Source organism: Felis catus, chromosome C1 (assembly GCF_018350175.1).
Source record: "Felis catus isolate Fca126 chromosome C1, F.catus_Fca126_mat1.0, whole genome shotgun sequence".
NCBI classification, from domain to species: domain Eukaryota; kingdom Metazoa; phylum Chordata; class Mammalia; order Carnivora; family Felidae; genus Felis; species Felis catus.
Genome location: NC_058375.1, coordinates 134,652,648 through 134,670,395, shown reverse-complemented (window position 1 = coordinate 134,670,395; position 17,748 = coordinate 134,652,648). Strand labels below are relative to the sequence as shown.

At 37.4% G+C, this 17,748-nt stretch overlaps 1 protein-coding gene across 8 annotated transcripts in view; it reads right to left on the bottom strand.

Moving 5' to 3' along the window:
- The window catches only part of ARHGAP15 (Rho GTPase activating protein 15), a 615,977-nt gene that overhangs the window by 56,889 nt on the left and 541,340 nt on the right, over positions 1–17,748 (bottom strand). For all 8 annotated transcript variants that reach the window (XM_045033724.1, XM_045033723.1, XM_045033726.1 and 5 more), the window contains one exon: positions 5,741–5,846. In XM_045033724.1, the coding sequence (XP_044889659.1) occupies positions 5,741–5,846 (106 nt within the window). The remainder of the gene's footprint in view (positions 1–5,740; positions 5,847–17,748) is intronic.

The window sequence follows — 17,748 nt, the reverse complement described above, 5'->3', positions numbered from 1 at the left end:
CTTCAGTAATAGCTAGAACACCTTACTCGTAGTAATGGCAATAGGAATTCCAGAACTTCAAAAGATCAGTGCTAGATATCAGGTAGATATGTAGTTGGTAGGATTCTAGGATTGTTTATTTACACAGGGTGTTTGAGGCACAGGATAAGGCTCTACCAGCTTCAAAATATCTCACTTACCAGCACCCGTAAAGCCAGTGTGGTGTTCTGTCTGGCAGAAAATTCTCACTGTGGGAATCATTCTGCTAAGTAAGATTACAAGGCAAGAGATCCATCTTGAGGAAACTGCTGTAACAGGGGCGGGTCTGGACAAGAAGCATGGGAAAAACTGTCTATCTCCAGCCTCATCATACCTGCCTCAGAGTTAAGGTAGAGTAGATGATCTTAGCAAGTGCCCACTTTGATGTGTTCCTAAGAACACGGAGCAAGACGCAGATGAGGTTGATGGAGAGTCACGGACAGAGTAGAGTTTGGCTGAACAGTTCACAAGGGACTGGAGGGTCGGGTATCGTATGGTTTGTCAAACAGGTAAAATCAGCCTCAATGGGACTAGGGGAAAGTGGCTGAGTCAGACCAGGGAGGGATGTAGGTTCTGGAAAAAGATTTTGTGTTGAGATAAAGAATTTTCTGAAAGCCAGGAAATTTGGCAACCCAGCTTCTGCAGTTCTTCTTATATTTATTTCATTAAAAATTATCTTCTATTTCTCTCACTATAAAAATAATATATATATTTATGTATAATATTTGTCTAGAATAATAAGTTATAAATGATAGGTACATAATAAGTGATAGCTACTGCATGAAACTCTTTTTTATTGTTTATTTATTTATTTTTGAGAGAGAGAGAGAGAGAGACAGAATCCAAGCAGGGGAGGGACAGAGAAAGGGGGGGGGGCAGACACAGAATCCGAAGCAGGCTCCAGGCTTTGAGCTGTCAGCACAGAGCCCAATGTGGGGCTCAAACTCACAAATCGTGAGATCATGACCTGAGCCAAAGTCGGACACTTAACTGACTGAGCCACCCTGGTTCCCTACTTCACCTGTTTTCTTAACCTCAGTGTTGCCTTCTATACCATTGTTAGGAGAGAAAAAGCAACACATGGCCGAAAAAAAAACTCCCATAATTTAATGACTCTAAGAATGAAATATTAACATTTCAACAAAAATTTTTGCAGTCTTTTCCAGATGCACACATTTTCCATATATCTATGGTTACACTCTCTTTGAGTATATAAGATATTGTATCCCTGACTTAAACATAACAGATCTCCAAATTAAAAAAAATCAATCAGTCATGAACTACATTTTACTAAGCTGATACGATGTGTCACGTTCTATATACCTTCCCCTATCACTGAACACTTAGGGTGCTTCCAAGTTTCTACCAGCGCAAATACGACTATAGACCATTTTGCCTGCATAAACTGCCTCCCCCATTACTTAATATGACTGGCTCAAAAGACATGAAGAATTGAAAGATTTTCATTCTGGAAATATATTACATATATGACTTTCCAATCATGCTGGTTGGTACATCCTAACTGGCAGCATATAAAGGGCTTGATCTAATATACACCCAACAAAATGGGATTCATCCTGTTTAATTAGTTTCCAATGATCTCATCTTCCTCTTTCTCTACCCTTGCAAAATAGAAAAAAGTTTGTTTCCTTCTAACCAGTGTCTCCTTTTGCCTTTTTATTATTATTATTATTACTGTCACAATCACCCGGCGTTGAAACCTCAGACTTATCTCCATGGCTGACTGGATATGGGGATAAAGAAATAACAGAAATAAAAATTGTGTGGAATTTTGCTTTGAAAAGTCTCAAGGTTTAAGCCATTTCTTTCCATTTGATGTTCATCACTCTAATCCAAACACAACTCCCAGGTGGCCTCCTGGGTCTTTTCTCCTTCAATCTTGTTTGCCTTACACTCTGTTGTCTGACTACTTTCATAAATATTGAGCACATCATGCAATTGTCCCATAGATAAAGTTCCAGTGGTTCTCTATGGCTTATATAGCTCCTTTGCCTGGTTCTACTACCCATCAGCAACTAAACCTTATCTTTGTAGGTCCTCCTTCCTCATTAACTTCATCTTCACTTTGCCTCCCTGCCTTTCCAAAGAAGCAGGCTAAAGGAAAATGCACTTGACACATATTTTATAGAGATAGAACTTGCCATTTATGTGATGATTCAGAAGGTACTACAGGACCTTACGGTACTTATTACTGTAATGTCAATTTGTGAAAGTGGCTATTAATAAAGGTTTCTGGTTGATGGCATTTTGAGATGATAGCTTATTCTGAATTTCTGGCCTTATGTTATCACAGCAGAAGCATAGAACTTGACCTTGAGTTTGATCAAGAATGAGGACTCTGGACTCTGAGACTATTCAGCCTACGCAGCTGTTGTGTAATCTTCTGCCTAATGCATTCACAACCCTTTAAAACTTCTGGCTTTTGAGGACAGGACTGGGACCAACCCTGTAGTCCAATTGTGCCGTATTAAGCTTTCTCAGTTTGTAGTTTCTCTTTCAAGGGAATGTTTAATTCAGTGCGGTGCAAAATTGGAGTTCTATTCTGTTGGCTATAGAGTACGTAGGTCAAGTGGAATTTTTGGCACTTCATTACATTCCCTGACCCTCACTAAACAAACTTCAAAATATATATATTTGCAACAATTTGAAATAAACACTACACACAAGTGTTGATGGTAGATTTTCTGAAGAACTACCAAATGCATCAAGGCTAAGGAAAACATTCTAATGATTCTTTCAAACATGAATATTTTTAAATTCCTGTTAAACAATCTTCCTATTTAGTCTTCTCAGGCTTTGATGACATGCCACAATTGGCTGTTTATCAAAAACTTAGCAAAAAATGATTAATAAGATATAATCATGTGCACACACTTGTGCATAATTAAACCCAGTTTTAAAATCAGTGCAGGGCGGAATATGGTCACACCATTCAAGAAAGGTTGGCAACCTAGCAAATAACGCTTTTCTTTCCATTTATAATAAAAAAATCATATGTGAATGTTGCGAAGGTGATATAATAATATGATCTTAAATCTTAGTTTAAAACATCTATTTCTATCTCTGCTGAACTGAGTGAAAGTTCTAACAGAATTGGGAAATTAATTTAGGTATAAGAAACATGATCAGGAATTAATTGTTATTCCTGGGATAGTGTGGCATAAAGGTGGAGGATTCTCATCCTTCTGAGATTTTTAATTGGAAGGATTTTCATCTGTTTTGTTTTTTTCAAAGGAGGATTTAGCTAACTCTACATTTCTTCATTTTATAGCTGTTCGTTCAGTCGGGGAAAAAAGGAATAATTGAGACTGAGTAATGGATATTTCTCAAGATCTCCAAGACTAGGGTATTACATAGCAGTATGGGTATGATTTATGACTTTGTCCAGTTAAAGTTACTGGGATAAGCACTCCAGTATTTACTTGTAACCTGAAACCCTTTTCATGGTGTGCCTGGATCCTACGGGAAAAGAATTTACATTTGAGGAATGCTTACCTTGTGCCAGGCATTTTATATGCATTATCTTATTTAATTCTCATAACCACAAGGTACGGCCAATATTATTTAATCCGATTTTATGTGCGTGAGATCATAAGAGGAGTAAGGTATAAAATGAGGATTTGACTCTCTCGCTTTTTCTATTTCCTTAAAACCCAAGGTCCTTTCACTAAACCACATGGGTTTCCCATTGGAGCCATTATGTGGAGGTGATAAGAGAGGACATTCTGGCAATAAGGGAAAGTCTGAACTTTGACACAAGTTCTCCTCTGGGGTAAAATAGAAAAGAAACTAATATGATGAGTTAGATTAAAGCATGTTCCCTAATGCAGTAACTGATTAAGCAAGTTATGGACTATCCATACTATGGAATACTATGTCAATGTCATCATTAGAGAGAATCACTTAAGTCTGTTTAATGAAATGGAAGGCTGTCCATGAGTTGCAAAATATTGCATAACAATGTGTGCAAAATGATTAACTTTAACACAATAACAACCATATACACATGTTTGCACATGCTTAAACACAGGCCTAGAAGCATATATACAAAAATGTTGGTTACTTCTGCTCAGCAGGCTAAGAGTAACCAGTAGGCAAATTTTACCTCTTAATCTCTATGCACCACTGTTGCTTAAATTTTGTGTGTGTGCAATTATATGTATTAAATTTACAAGTAAAAAGCATGTAATGGATTGGTTGAATAATCTGTAGGAATGACTCAACCCAAGGAATGGATGATTAAGGAGATTTAATCTCACAAAAGCAAAACAGTCCAATCTATTTGACATTCTATCAGGCATCAACATTACTATATGTATATGGCAAAAGGTAAAACCTCATCGCTTGTATTGCACTCTGTCTTATCTGAAGAAGGTGTTAAAAGAGAGCAAATGAGTACCAGTCATATCAAACTTAACATGTCCAAAATGGAGCTTTCTAGTTTGCTCTTCTTATTCAACCCATCTGTGTAGTATTACCATTTCTTCATGTGCCTAAGCCCAAATCCTAGGAGGCACACTTGCTTTCTCCTTTCTTTTTCCAGCTGTATTCTGACCAGCAGCAGATCCAACCAGACCTATCACCAATATATCTCTTTAAGGACTCCACATAAGCCATCATTACCTCTTGCCTGGACTCCATGGTTGCCTCCGTACAGGTCTCCTTGCTTCCATTTTACAAATCAATTCTCCACATGGCAGCCAGAGTGATCTTTTATATTCCCTCAATTTAGCACTCCTTATGCTTTTTTTATTGTATTTATTTATTTTATTATTATTAATTTTTTAGAGAGAGAGGTGAAAGACAGAGAGAGAGAGAGAGAGAGAGAGAGAGAGAGCAAGAGCATGAGCTGGGGGGAGGGGCAGAGGGAGAGATAGAGAGAATCCTAAGCAGACTCCACGCTCAGCACGAAGCCCAACATGGGGCTTGATCACATGACCCTGGGATCATGATCTGATCTGAAATCAAGAGTTGGACGCTCAACAGGCCGAGCCACACAGATGCCCCAGTTTTTCATTGCATTTAGAATACAATCCAAATCTCTCACTGAGGCCCACAAGAACCTATGTGATCTGATACCAGTTGATCTAATGGCTAGGACCTTAACTCCTACCACCATCCTTCTAGTTCATTAAGCTCTGACTATTCTGGCTTGCTTCCTGCTTTTCAAATACATCAAGCTCTGTGGGGTCGCTGGGTATTTACACTTGCTTTTTTTTTTGCCTTCAATACTCTTCTCTTAACTTTTTACATGGATGGCACCTTGCCAATATGAATCAATGTTTTACAAATGAGGAAACTGAATTTCAGACAGTGTAAGTAACTTATTCGTGGTCATAGCACTTGCTACATGATGAAGCTTTGTTTTGCACTCAGTTCTGAATTATTTCATGCTCTTCCCATTACACTAGACAATGAAGACAGTCCATCCTATAGCTGTGGTTAAGGTTATGACAATAGATGAGCAAGTATCTACTTGCTGAAAAGACCAGGAAAAATAAATTATTTTAAAAGTTCCTTTTATAGGTTCTCATTCCTACCTTTAGTACATTCTCCAACTTCTTCAGGAAGACTTACACTGGCTAAGGGGAAAATTTGAGATAGATACATTTGGAAAATCTTGTCTGAGAGATGTGAAATTCAATACTGCTATATAAGAAATGAGAATACGATGACCCAATCAGAACCCCTTACAACTTACTTAGTTAGATGTCCAAAGAGAATTTTCATGGTGTCACGATTTGGTGGAGGGAGTTTTTGCACAAGAGACTTTATAGTTTCAATTCTTGTGTTGTAGTCTTGCTTTTCTGAAAGATAAATAAATAAAAGGAAGGTTAGAAAAAAAAAGAGATTTTATAGGTGTATGAGGGAATTTTCTTAGGAGAACTTTGGAGTAAGATGTAGCAACATAAAGTCCTAATCAGCAACCAAAGAGAATAGGTGTATTCAACGTCCTTATCATGAAGTTTTTTTTTAGTTTGACTGTGATGTAAATCATAGTAATACCAAGCAGCAACAGCGTAGCTTTGACATAGTCTTCTTGTTAAGATCAGTTATTGAATCAGTTTTATAAATTCTTTATTGTTTTATAAGACACACTAGGGTGAATAACGGCTCTCCAAAGATGTTCATGCTCTCATCTCTGAAACCTGTGAATATGTTGCCTTCTATGACAAAAGGGACTTTGCCAATGTGATTCAATTAGGGACTCTGAGATGGGGAGGTTATTTCGGAATGATCTGGGTAGGTCCAGTAAAATCACAAAGGTGGTTAATAGAAAAGCAGGAGGATCAGAGTCAGAGAAAAAAGATGATGTATCAATGGAAACAGAAAAATAAGTGGCTATTTGATGAAAAGCCATGGGCTAAGGAGCAAAGATAGCCTCTAATAACTGTAAAAGTCAAGGAAAGAGAGTCCCCAGAAGAAGCACAGGTGTGCCAACACCTCGATTTTTCCCAGCGAGACAGATTTCAGACTTCTGACCTTCATGAGTGTAAGATAATATGATTGTGTTGTCTGAAGCCACTGAGTTGTGATAACTTGTTATAGCAGCAATTGGAAATGAACGGATGAGGACACAAAATGTGATTAAATTACCAATATTTTATTGCTCACTTGATTTTGTGGAAGGGTAAATAATTTTTTAAAATTTCTTCTATGTTATCTTTTCTCCCTAAGAGATTTTTTTGCTATAAAATTAAAAAATGCAAACATTAAAAATTGAAGGCATAATACCTAGTCACATATATTTTCAAAAATATAGTAGGTTGTTTAAAACTACATACCGCCTAGATTGCTTTCTTTCATTTTGTTTCTCTTTTCCTTCAAGGGCATGGATGGCATAATAAGAATTGACTTACTTAGCATCTAGGGAATTCATCTTACCATAATTTTAACCAGGACTTTGAACTGGGATTACTTATTCAACTTAAATACTTTATGCAAATTGACTTAGGTACCTTTACTTTCTATATTCTGTCTCTAACTTACAGAGCTCCTGGTGATCCTTAAGAGGTCACTGTTGGAAAAGACGATATAGAAGAATAATATGTAAGGCACACATCCACCCAATATTTATTCTCTTCTTCTTGGCAAGACAATCCATTGTTGAGGGGATGGCTGTATACTCTACTAAAAGAGTTCCTTTCCCAACCTCCTTGGCAGCTGGAGTGAACATGTGACCACATCAGGCCAATGAGACTTCAGTCAAAGTGATAGAACTTCTGGAGAGACCATGTGCCAGGAGCTGACTTAGCTTTTTAGCCTTTTTACCTTTCTGCTCCTCAAAATGTAAATGGAATGGTTGTACCATCAAATGACCTTGAGAATTGACTCCACTCAGCTGGAAGAAGTTTCTCTGAATCTGTGAAGGAGTCAGATCAGTCCTGTACAGTCTCTGGGTTTCTTTAATGTAAGAAAATCAGCCAGATTGGACCAAAGGCTTTGAAGATGAGTCTCTGATACTAAAGCCAAACACAATTCTTAATACAAAGTGCTTCTAAAAGCCCAATTCATTATCACCTGTTATGAGGTATATAAACTTTACAGAGTAGGGTAAGAAAGAGTTAGTTCAGAAGCTGACAGGTTTTTCTTTTTTTTAAGTACACTGTTGCAAAAGAAACTTTTAATAAGGAATTATAGGAAAATATCCTGCAAAAGATGGTATTTGGCAACAGTGGAGTGGGGGGCAATCTTCCTAGTAGAACTCTGCTTGGAAACTTTTCTTCTTCCTCCCAAAACCACAAAGGCCTATAAATAATGCCTCCCACAGTTAGAGCTTTCAAAATTGCAGTTATTCTTAGAAGAGTTCCAACATAATATGGATTAAACAACTGCAAATGAAAGAGACAAAGGGGAAGAGAGAGAGAGAGAGAAATTACAAAAATAAAAAAGGAGAGAGAAAGAAAAAGAAAAGCCAGTTGCAACATCATGGAATACAGCAGATACAATCTTTCTGCCGAAAGGGTAGAAAGCCCCCTTGTTGCTCAATGATGGTAAGACAATGTGATGCTACATAGGACCAGCTGGAGGCTGTGGGATATAACTAACTCAGAAAAAATAAGTAAAACAGCTCAATAAAGAGGAGAGTGAAATTTGTGTAGTATGTCCAGGACAGAGCTCTTAGGGATACTTGGATACTTTGTATTTAGTCATCTGAAGCTGATACCACACACCAATGATTATATATAATTCACATCTAAATACACATATATACATACATCTACAAATATATGCGCATTTACTTATTCACGAGGTGGACACGTTCTGCATAGTTGGTATGATGCTAGTAGGTATCATTTACCTGAGGACCTGGTGAACTACTTGGTTCAAGCAATAAAGATGATATTGGGAGAGGAGAGGAAGGAAGAGGAGAGGAAATTTCCAATTTCACTGAGATCTCTCGCCATCATAATAATCAGGTCAGCATCAGAGTCTCCAAAAAAGCGACCAGTTGACATTGGGGACAGAAGGAGCAGTCATAAGTTAAGTTTGACAGACGATTAGGTGGACGGTGGCCTAAAATGGCTACATCTCACAGCAAACCTCAGCTTTACAGGGAACATATGACTCAGGTTTAAGAAACGTTGGGGGTTGCTTAATCAGAAATATTTACATTTTCAAGGTCACTGCCATGGTGCTTGAGCCGGAATTAAAACTTTAATAAGCTTGTTTAACCATCAGGTAGAAGAACTATGAACTGCCCGAGACAGAGTCAGTTCTCTCTCTTGTGTGTTCCTTTGCACTTAGGACATTCTATTTATACAACATTCCACATGGTGTTTCCATGGCTTGAATGCCTTTTAAGTTCTCCCATTAAGCTGGGAATTTTCCTATAAAGTTGGACAGATTTTATACTGGCACATAGAGGGTTAAATGAATGAAGACAGAATTACTGAACAAATGAAAAACCTGAACATGGATTAGAATACACTGACCTTGGTTTGAATTCTGCAACGGCTTTTTATTATCTGTGTGGTCTTGGACAAGTTTCTCACTTTCTTTGAATAATATCTAAAAGGCTAGTTTTATGGATTAAACAAGATAGTATGCAATGTACCTAGCATAATGACTAGTAAAAAGTACATACTCCACAAATATTCACCCCTTTCTCACCCCTTTATTCACCCACAAATATTCACCCCTTTTTTGAGGCCCATGCTGTGTCTGGTTCATGTCTTATTTTCAGCACTAAGCATTCTACCTGGTTGTAGTGGTCATCCAAAGTGCAGTTGCCAGTACTCGAACTGAGTTGCTGCCCGTTGGTGACAATACAATTGCCATGGTAGCCTGACATTTCACAGCACACTAGATACTTTGTGATCAACAGGGACTGATGATCGGATCGGTTAAGAATCCTTATAAAAGTATATGGTGGTTCCCATATCTGCTTATAAGAAGCATTCTACACGAAGGCTACTTCATAGGAATATTTTCTCTCTCTTTCTCTACGTTCACACATACTTGAGAAATTGCACAATTGCATAGTGGTTCACGCATTGTGTGGCTATGTTATATTTAAGTACTGGAGGGGGAAGTGAACAATGGTTCAGAGAGAACTGGAGTATTACTAAGAAGAGAAATTTGCTTTCCTTACAACATAAGCAGAACAAAATCTTTGAAAAGGTTATAGGAAAGCAGTGGTTGCCCCTTCAAATCAATACCACACCCACTCTTTCATAGCTTGTAGAATCAGGAAATAACGCAAATACTTCTAAGTGGAGGAACATCTAAAAATACAATTGGATACATTAAAATTGAAGTGACATCTTTTCAGATCTGGTTTATTGACGTGTCATATAAGGAATTGGAATCCACATACATAATACAGGACTGGTTAACGAGCTAAGATTCATATACAGCTTACTAAAGATGTGTCACCCGTCTTCATTTAATTCAGTGAGCACTGAAACATAGCATTTTCTATTAATATTCCTCCTTCAGCATATGGTTTCTCGTTATTGTGAAGTATTGAGAGTTTTGAGAAGACTTTGAGATACCTCTGACTTTTTTTTACATTATGACCTAAGGGAAAGGGGAGAACTTCTTCTTTATGGAGAATTAGAGAATCTCTTAGGTAAATTGTGAGACTTCTGCAAAATCTTTCCAGTAACAAGCAACTCCATAATTCTCCACCCTTTCCCTCACATTTGCCCCTAACCTCATTCCCGTATGACTTATTTTTGTATTTACTCTATGCTTTATACTACCTCTGTTTTAGTTCTCTAACCATATCCCAACTGCCTCACCAGTCTCTAAGCTGTGAACATAACCTCCTCTCTAACTGCACACAAAACCTTTCTGTAGTGCTTCATTGTTGCCACTGTTGGGTGGCAAGAGATGTCTATGTAAAAATACGTATAACTTACATGTCCCTGTTAAAATAGTAAAATAGGAAACGATTTCTTCCTAATGCCTATCCCTCACCCACCTGGCCCCATATTCTCAAACTACATGAAACTCTGTTGTAAATGAACTTCTTGAAAAACAACTCCAGGCTACTTAGAGAAGTAACAGCTTCTACGTGATGTGAAATAGACTTTAATGTTATGATAAGGATGTGGCTTTATAGTTTTGCCCTGATTCATGGTTTTGAGGACACATTTTTTAAAAATATAGTTTATGAGAGTTACATTTACATTTATCTGCATGAAATGTTGCTACTAAAACAAGGACATTTAAAACCAAATGCCTTTTCTGCAAAGAGATAAGATAAAGTTATACAATGATTGAAAGAGTTCTGTGCAGTGCAGAACCCTGGACCTGGTGACCTCTGGACACTTTTCTGGCCTTATCATCCATGCATTTATTATTCTTAAGTTATTTATAGCCACATGTTAAATCATTTTCCAAAATTAAGTCTTCTTTGTTATGTGGGTTCACCCAGAGGAAGAAAAGACCAGATTCTCTCAGCAGCCAATATATTGGTAGTACTACTCATTCTATTTATCTGTAACTCTTAAAGGACAACTGCACCCCTTTGTTTTAAAAAGGTCAGCAATTATCACAGCTGTTCTGCTCCTTAAAGTTATTCTGGAATGTATAATGCATCCTGTAAGAAAAAGATGGTAGTCTCTTATGCATTAGGGCCATATTTGGAAGAAGGCAATTGAGTTTCTATTCAATTCATAATTTTTTGTATCATGACCATTTCCGAGTTTAGAGACTGCCCCGGCTTATAGGAAGAATGAATATCATCAGATAACATTTTATGTGTTACTGTACCCTACAACTGAATACAAATCTCTGAGGACATGCCTTTTAATTATAAAACTTGAGGTAGATGCTGAGGAATCATCCAAGTCATGATAATTGCCTGATAAATTTCTTTAAGTAACTTACATTTACTTTAGGGAGAAGCATGTGAGGGCAAATCCAGGACTCACAGATGGACTCAAATAAACATATACTTCAAATTCATGTTATAAAATAACAGAAGCCATATACCATGAAGAAGTCTGAAAGAACTCGGTGAGAATTTTATTCTGCTATATGATTTGGGGAAACATATGATATGTTGTTTGAATTTTTGATGCTTCCCATTCTTCAAAACCCCAAAAAGCCCATACCCCATAGGACTGTTTGTAGAATTAAACATTTCGGTGCACATCAATGCACAGATAATGAGTGCTTATTAAATGTAAGTCCTCTTCCAATGAAAATCTTTCTTTTGAATCATCCTCTCTCTCAGGGTTGGCACATGATTGCTCATAGTTCAAGGCTGTTTCCAAAATCATACAAAGCCATAAATATTAATCTTTAGTACCCTTTCCTAAAAACAGGAACAGCCTATAATATGTGATATCTTTCTAAGTCCTCAGAATCATGGCCATTATCAAAGAGTGTTTGGTCATAATTCATAAGTAGATACGTTGTATCATAAATAGAAGTGCCATTATATCATAAACTAGGAATAACCATGGCTTCAGGCTAACCTGTGGTTGGCAATTGCAATTTTTTTAAGATTCTAACCACCCCACTAGCCATCTCCCTCTGAACCAGAAAAGCCTTGTTTTGTATTTAATTAAAAGGAAGGCACATTCTCAATGCCTGCAGATACCTGGTAAGTTTGACTTTGGGTGATGATAATCTATGTCAGAACAGTTCAACTTGAGAACGGAGGTATGTAACTTGCAGGGCACGAAAGATGCACCAGGAACTGAATACTGGCCTCAGGTAAGACCTCTGTCTCTCTCTCGTGCGGATTGCCTGAGAATTAGAATGGATCACCGCCCTGGCACACTTGTATGCCGAGTTTCTCCTTCCAAGAGATGTTAATATTTTGTCTGATTTTTGAATAAAGAAGGCTTTAAGGAATAATTGTAAAGATGAAATAACTCTCCATAGCTAATAAATGTCAGTAGTGAAAATACTATGGCTAACTGATTGCCATAAGTCCATGGATTCCTTAACCTGCAAGGAAAGCTTCAGCATGGTGGCTACTTTAGTATCATTTCCAGAGGCCATTTCTGGTTATTGTGCAGGAGGAGGCTGGCCTTTAGGAGCAAACCTAACCTTGTTAAGTGCAACCTTGATCTCTCTCCATCTCTACTCTTATTCTCTGGTAATGAAGAATTAGAAAATTAAAGAAGTTAATTAGAAAGTTGAAAGAAAAAAACCTAGTTCTTAAATAAATTTTTTTAGAGTGTTAAACATAGACATGTGTACATGGTTGAAGAAAAAAATATTAATTAAGTGCTACGTGCAAACCTGTGGCAGATACAAAGTTGATTCTTGTCTTCTGTCATTTGACAACCCTGGGGGGCAGATGTAATACACAATATGACATTAGAGATATTTAAATTTAAGACATATCATAATGTCAGGATCAGTGAAGTTTACATGTTTCTTCTGACTGAAGGGGCCCTCTAAATTGATTGTTAAACTCATATTGTTTCTGAAGTGTTAGCTCCTTATACCAAAAAATTCAAAATAATTGAGATATGTACCTAACACTAAATCAACAAATGTAAAATTTTATTTAGTTATTTTTGGAAGGACTTAGAATTATTATTCTTAACTTCTTTATACATTCCCCCAAATACATTCAGGCAAGTAATTAAATCACCTTTACTTTTTCATGTGACTATACCCATGTTATTCTAGGCACATCAGGTGCATTGACCTTACATTGAGGGCAAATTTGGAAAAAGTATTCAAGTTTTAATAGTACCTTAAAAATTTTTAATGTTCATTTATTTTTTGAGAGAGAGAGAGAGAGAGAGCGAGCGGGGAAGGGGCAGAGAGAGAGGGAGACACAGAATCCAAAGCAGGCTCCAGGCTCTGAGCTGTCAGCACAGAGCCTGATGGGGGGCTCAAACCCATGAACCGGGAGATCATGACCTGAGCTGAAGTTAGAGGCTTAACCAACTGAGCCACCCAGGCACCCCAGTAGTAACTTTTAATAAAGGGTATTATTGCTTTGGTGCAACTAGTTGTAGGATGAAGCGTTTCCTAAAATTCACCAACCTAAACCTGTCTCTCAAACACCACTTCCTGAATTTTGCAGCAACACTCCTCTTTGTGTGAATTGAAGAGAAAGCAATGGCTGACACCCCAGTAGCGAACTTTACAGGAAAAAGTGTGATTGTATTGTCCTCCCTAGAATTTCTTGTTTTCAAAGTAATTTTGGAGGTGTCATGGTGGCCAAGTATATTTCTGTAACTTACAAATGATACTAATTCATCCTCAGGCGATAGTCTGTGCTGAGAAAATAAAGCTCGCTAGTTTATTTCTTTGAAATTCAGTTCTCCTGTGAGAATTTTCTTCAAACTATACTTATTCAAGCATATCTGCTTTTACAAGCTTAAAACACACACACACACACACACACACACACACACACACACACACACGAGCTACCGTTTTGAGTCATTTGACATCTTTCTAATCATAAACCAGTAATTCTTTTCAAGTTATTCAAGTAGCTATTTATATGAAGCATTATCTTTGTACATTTTCATGAGGGTAGAAATCTTACAAATACTTTTCTAGATTTGAAGTTTTTAATATGTGTCTACCTCTTTCCACTGGTAGGTGAATTAAACTATTTCTAGGGGATTTAAAAATCTCACTTAAAAACAACTAGGACTTGTCACACAATTAAGAAAAATGTGAACTAAAAAAAATATTTTCCCCGTCTTTTAGGTTAAACATAAATTTCTTTAAAAAAAGCATATTAAACTTATCCGTAACTATTCATTTTGAGCGAAAGACCTCTGAAGAGGAGTTAGTGCTTGGTAGGTGAACTGTTTTTCCAGCCAATCCATTTGACATGGCCACACAGTGACACTGAGAACAGAGGAGAGTTAATAGCACAAGCATCACAATCCTTTAAGAAAGGGGGAATAAAATAATTTTATGATTCAGCTTTATTTTTTAATTGTGAGACTTATTGTAAAAGAAGAAAAACAGGCAACATGTGGTAACTTTAGTCAGCATTTCTGAACTGGGAATGATAAACACCTCTGCCTGGCTCTGGCATTTATCAGGACTGAGATATTATTACCACATAGAGTCACAGCATGGTTACTGTTATCATCGGAAAAAAGAGCCAGCTAATCTTAATGGTTTGTAAAGCCGTTACCTGCACTGGTCTGACATTTATCATGATCATTTTACCACATGGGTCCTACATAGCAAAGGTCTTTTATCTGGAAGGGACATCACTATGAATTATTATTTGCAGCTAGGTAGAAAATTGTATGTTGTAGATACCTTTTCTCATTATAAATCACATAGTCACATTTCACCATTTCCCCCAGAAAGCTGCTGAGCCCAGGTTTTTTGCCACAGCTTGCTTTCCTCTCCATCTCTCTCTCTCTCTTTATAGTTTCTTGAAAATATTAGCCATTTTTTTCATTAATACCCTTAATATAATTTTTGAAGAACTATGTAGACAGTAGGTGAACATATGGAGATACTTTTATTATAGTTAGGGGACTTTCCTTCACATTCTGGGAAGGGACTGGCCAGTACTTTTAGAAATTGACGTTGATAAACGGTCTACTTTTGCTGTTGTTGTTGTTGTTGTTGTTGTTGTTGTTGTTGTTTCAAATGCTTATTCTCCTTTCTGTCTTGGTGGGCAGACTTCTTCTGTTCCTGACCTTGCCAATAGAGTATTTACCAGTAGATCAAACAAAATTTCCGATGCTTGATTTGAAACCCTCAAAACACTAATGCCATCTCTTGCCTGAAATCCTTAGCTTGGAAATGTGTTCTCAGGGGGAGAAAATAATGCTTTTATTTTGCCAGATTGTGAGCCTGCTCAGATTTTGTTTTAGCACGTTACAATGGGGTAGAAGTTTCCGCCAACAAATTTGTTTAAAAAGATGCTTGGGTTCTATCCTTATCTATGTCCTAATCATTTAAGTTAACATATTATATAGAAGAAATGAGGATATTAAAAGGTACCATGTTTTAGAACCATGAGACCAAGTCATTGAAGTGAAATGCATTAATTTGACAATGGAAAATTGCAGTGAAGAGCCCAAGTTGTTTACCATGGGGAAGAAACGAACAAATCCTCTCTTTTAAAAAGATTGAGACAACTAATCTTCTGAAAGAGATATTTATATATTTTCTTCTTTCTCAAGTGTTCCATTAGGAATAAACAAGCCAGAAATTCTGCACTTTTATAATGAAGAGGGAGGAGAACTCCTTGCCATTTTTGCATTTAGGAAGAAATGTGCAAGAAGAATGTGACAATTTAAGCAAATCAAGATTGTTTCAAATGGATCACAAACGGGACTTTGTGGGATATTTTATACTAGCATGTGAAGCAAACAGTAAATTTGAAAGGAGGATTTTCTCAATGGTCTAGTTCTGATGTGTTTTCCCATTTCTTTGTGTGTTTAAAAGAGGCTTGGATGTGGTGTTTTAATATTGCTTCGGCTCTTTTGCAAATGAGTTCTGGAGAAATATTCGCACATGAAGGAAAGCCGATGTGCTGTAATGCTGACAGCAGCTGGGGGGATATGAATGAAGAAACCAGATTCCCAAGGCTGAATTTAGCAAAAAATAAACACCTATCATTCCATTAAAAAAATTACCATTTTAAATGTTTATGGGCATCAATAGCAGACCACTCTCCCTTTGATAAAACCAATATATATGTGTGTATATATATATATATATATATATATATATATATATATATATTCCCCCCCCCCTCAAATAACTCCATTCCTTAAGGGGTGTGATAGAAACTTTAACCTGATGTGCAATATTTTTCACTGAAGTGCATTCGTTTGCTGCCCTTGTTACATTTGGTTACACGTTAATTTTTATATTATTCTGCATTTCTTCCAAAGGAAACAGTTTCTGTTTCAGGAACCTGCCAGACATGCTTGCATAAATTTGGGTGTGGCGCAGGAGGGGGTGGTTGGAGGAGGTCATTTGTGAAATTAACGTGTCTTTTTACTGCTTAAGATGAGTTGCGCACACTTTGGTTCAGTCTTCTAAGATTTCATTGGAAAGCAGTGGTCCAGTATACCAACACACTGCCTTACCAATCAGAAAAAGGCTACACTGATTTCAAGCAAACAAACAAACAAACAAACAAGCTTTTTTATTCTTCTATTTCAGAATGACTCTTTTGTTCTAGTTTAACATTTTCCTGCCATTATTGCCTCCCCCCCCCCCCCCCCCGCCAAATACTGCAACCTGGGAGTGCTTCCAATAATTAGCCAGGGGCTTTGCTGCTTGGATTTTTCTCCTTTTCTGGGGAACTGGGTGAATCGTTGAGTGCTAATGAATGTCGGAGACTTCTAGCAGTGGTTCGAGCCAGGCACAGCGCGGGCAGACGCTTTCAGCTTCCCACTGTGCCGCAGTGCAAGCCTCCCCGCTGGTATGTTTACCATAGTTTTAATGTCTGCGAAAAATTCCTGATGCAACCGAATTATGTGGTGCCCTCTTGTTTGTCTAACCCCACCCCCACGCCCTCCACCCCCAATTTGGCAGATTCCTTTTGCCCCTGCCTATTGCAGAAAGCTCCTTCTCAACTTTGTGGCCATCTTACCACTCCAATTCTTGCCATGAGAGCCCAGCTGCTCTGGAGGACCAGACACGGTCAATCTAGAAGTTTCCGGAGGATTACACACACCCTACTCTACTTATGGCACCTAATAACAGACATCCTCCCTTCCACTGCATTTGAATTTCATCGGAGGTAATGTTAGAGCAACAAAATTAATCATCGGTATTGACAAAACTAGCTTAAAAACATAAACGTGCTTGGTGAAATACACTGTGCCTTTAAAGAAATCTATTGAAAGACCTCAGACAATCACTGCAAACTAAATAATGTGCTCTAAGACGAAAACAACCAATCTGTGATTTGACTTGATTTATTCTTTGTCCTTTTCTTAAAAATGGTTATCTCAAAGAAAATGACCATTCCATTATATTGTAAATTGATGAATTCACCAAGTGTGATGCACAGTGAAGTTTTTAATGAATATTCATACAACTCTTTCAATCCATTAACAGGACTTAAGACAATGAGGACTTAAGACTCATTCCCGTTTAGACAGTAGAGGCAAAGTGGAATTAATAGCGTAAACAGCCCTCGGAAAGTTTAACTTTAATGTATCAAACTCCAGGTGCCAGAGTTTGAGGAAAATAACCAATAATAGCCATTTTTTACATATTTGATGGGACTGATTATGCAATGTGCAACTCTAAATGGCTTATAGCACATTGTAGCATGGT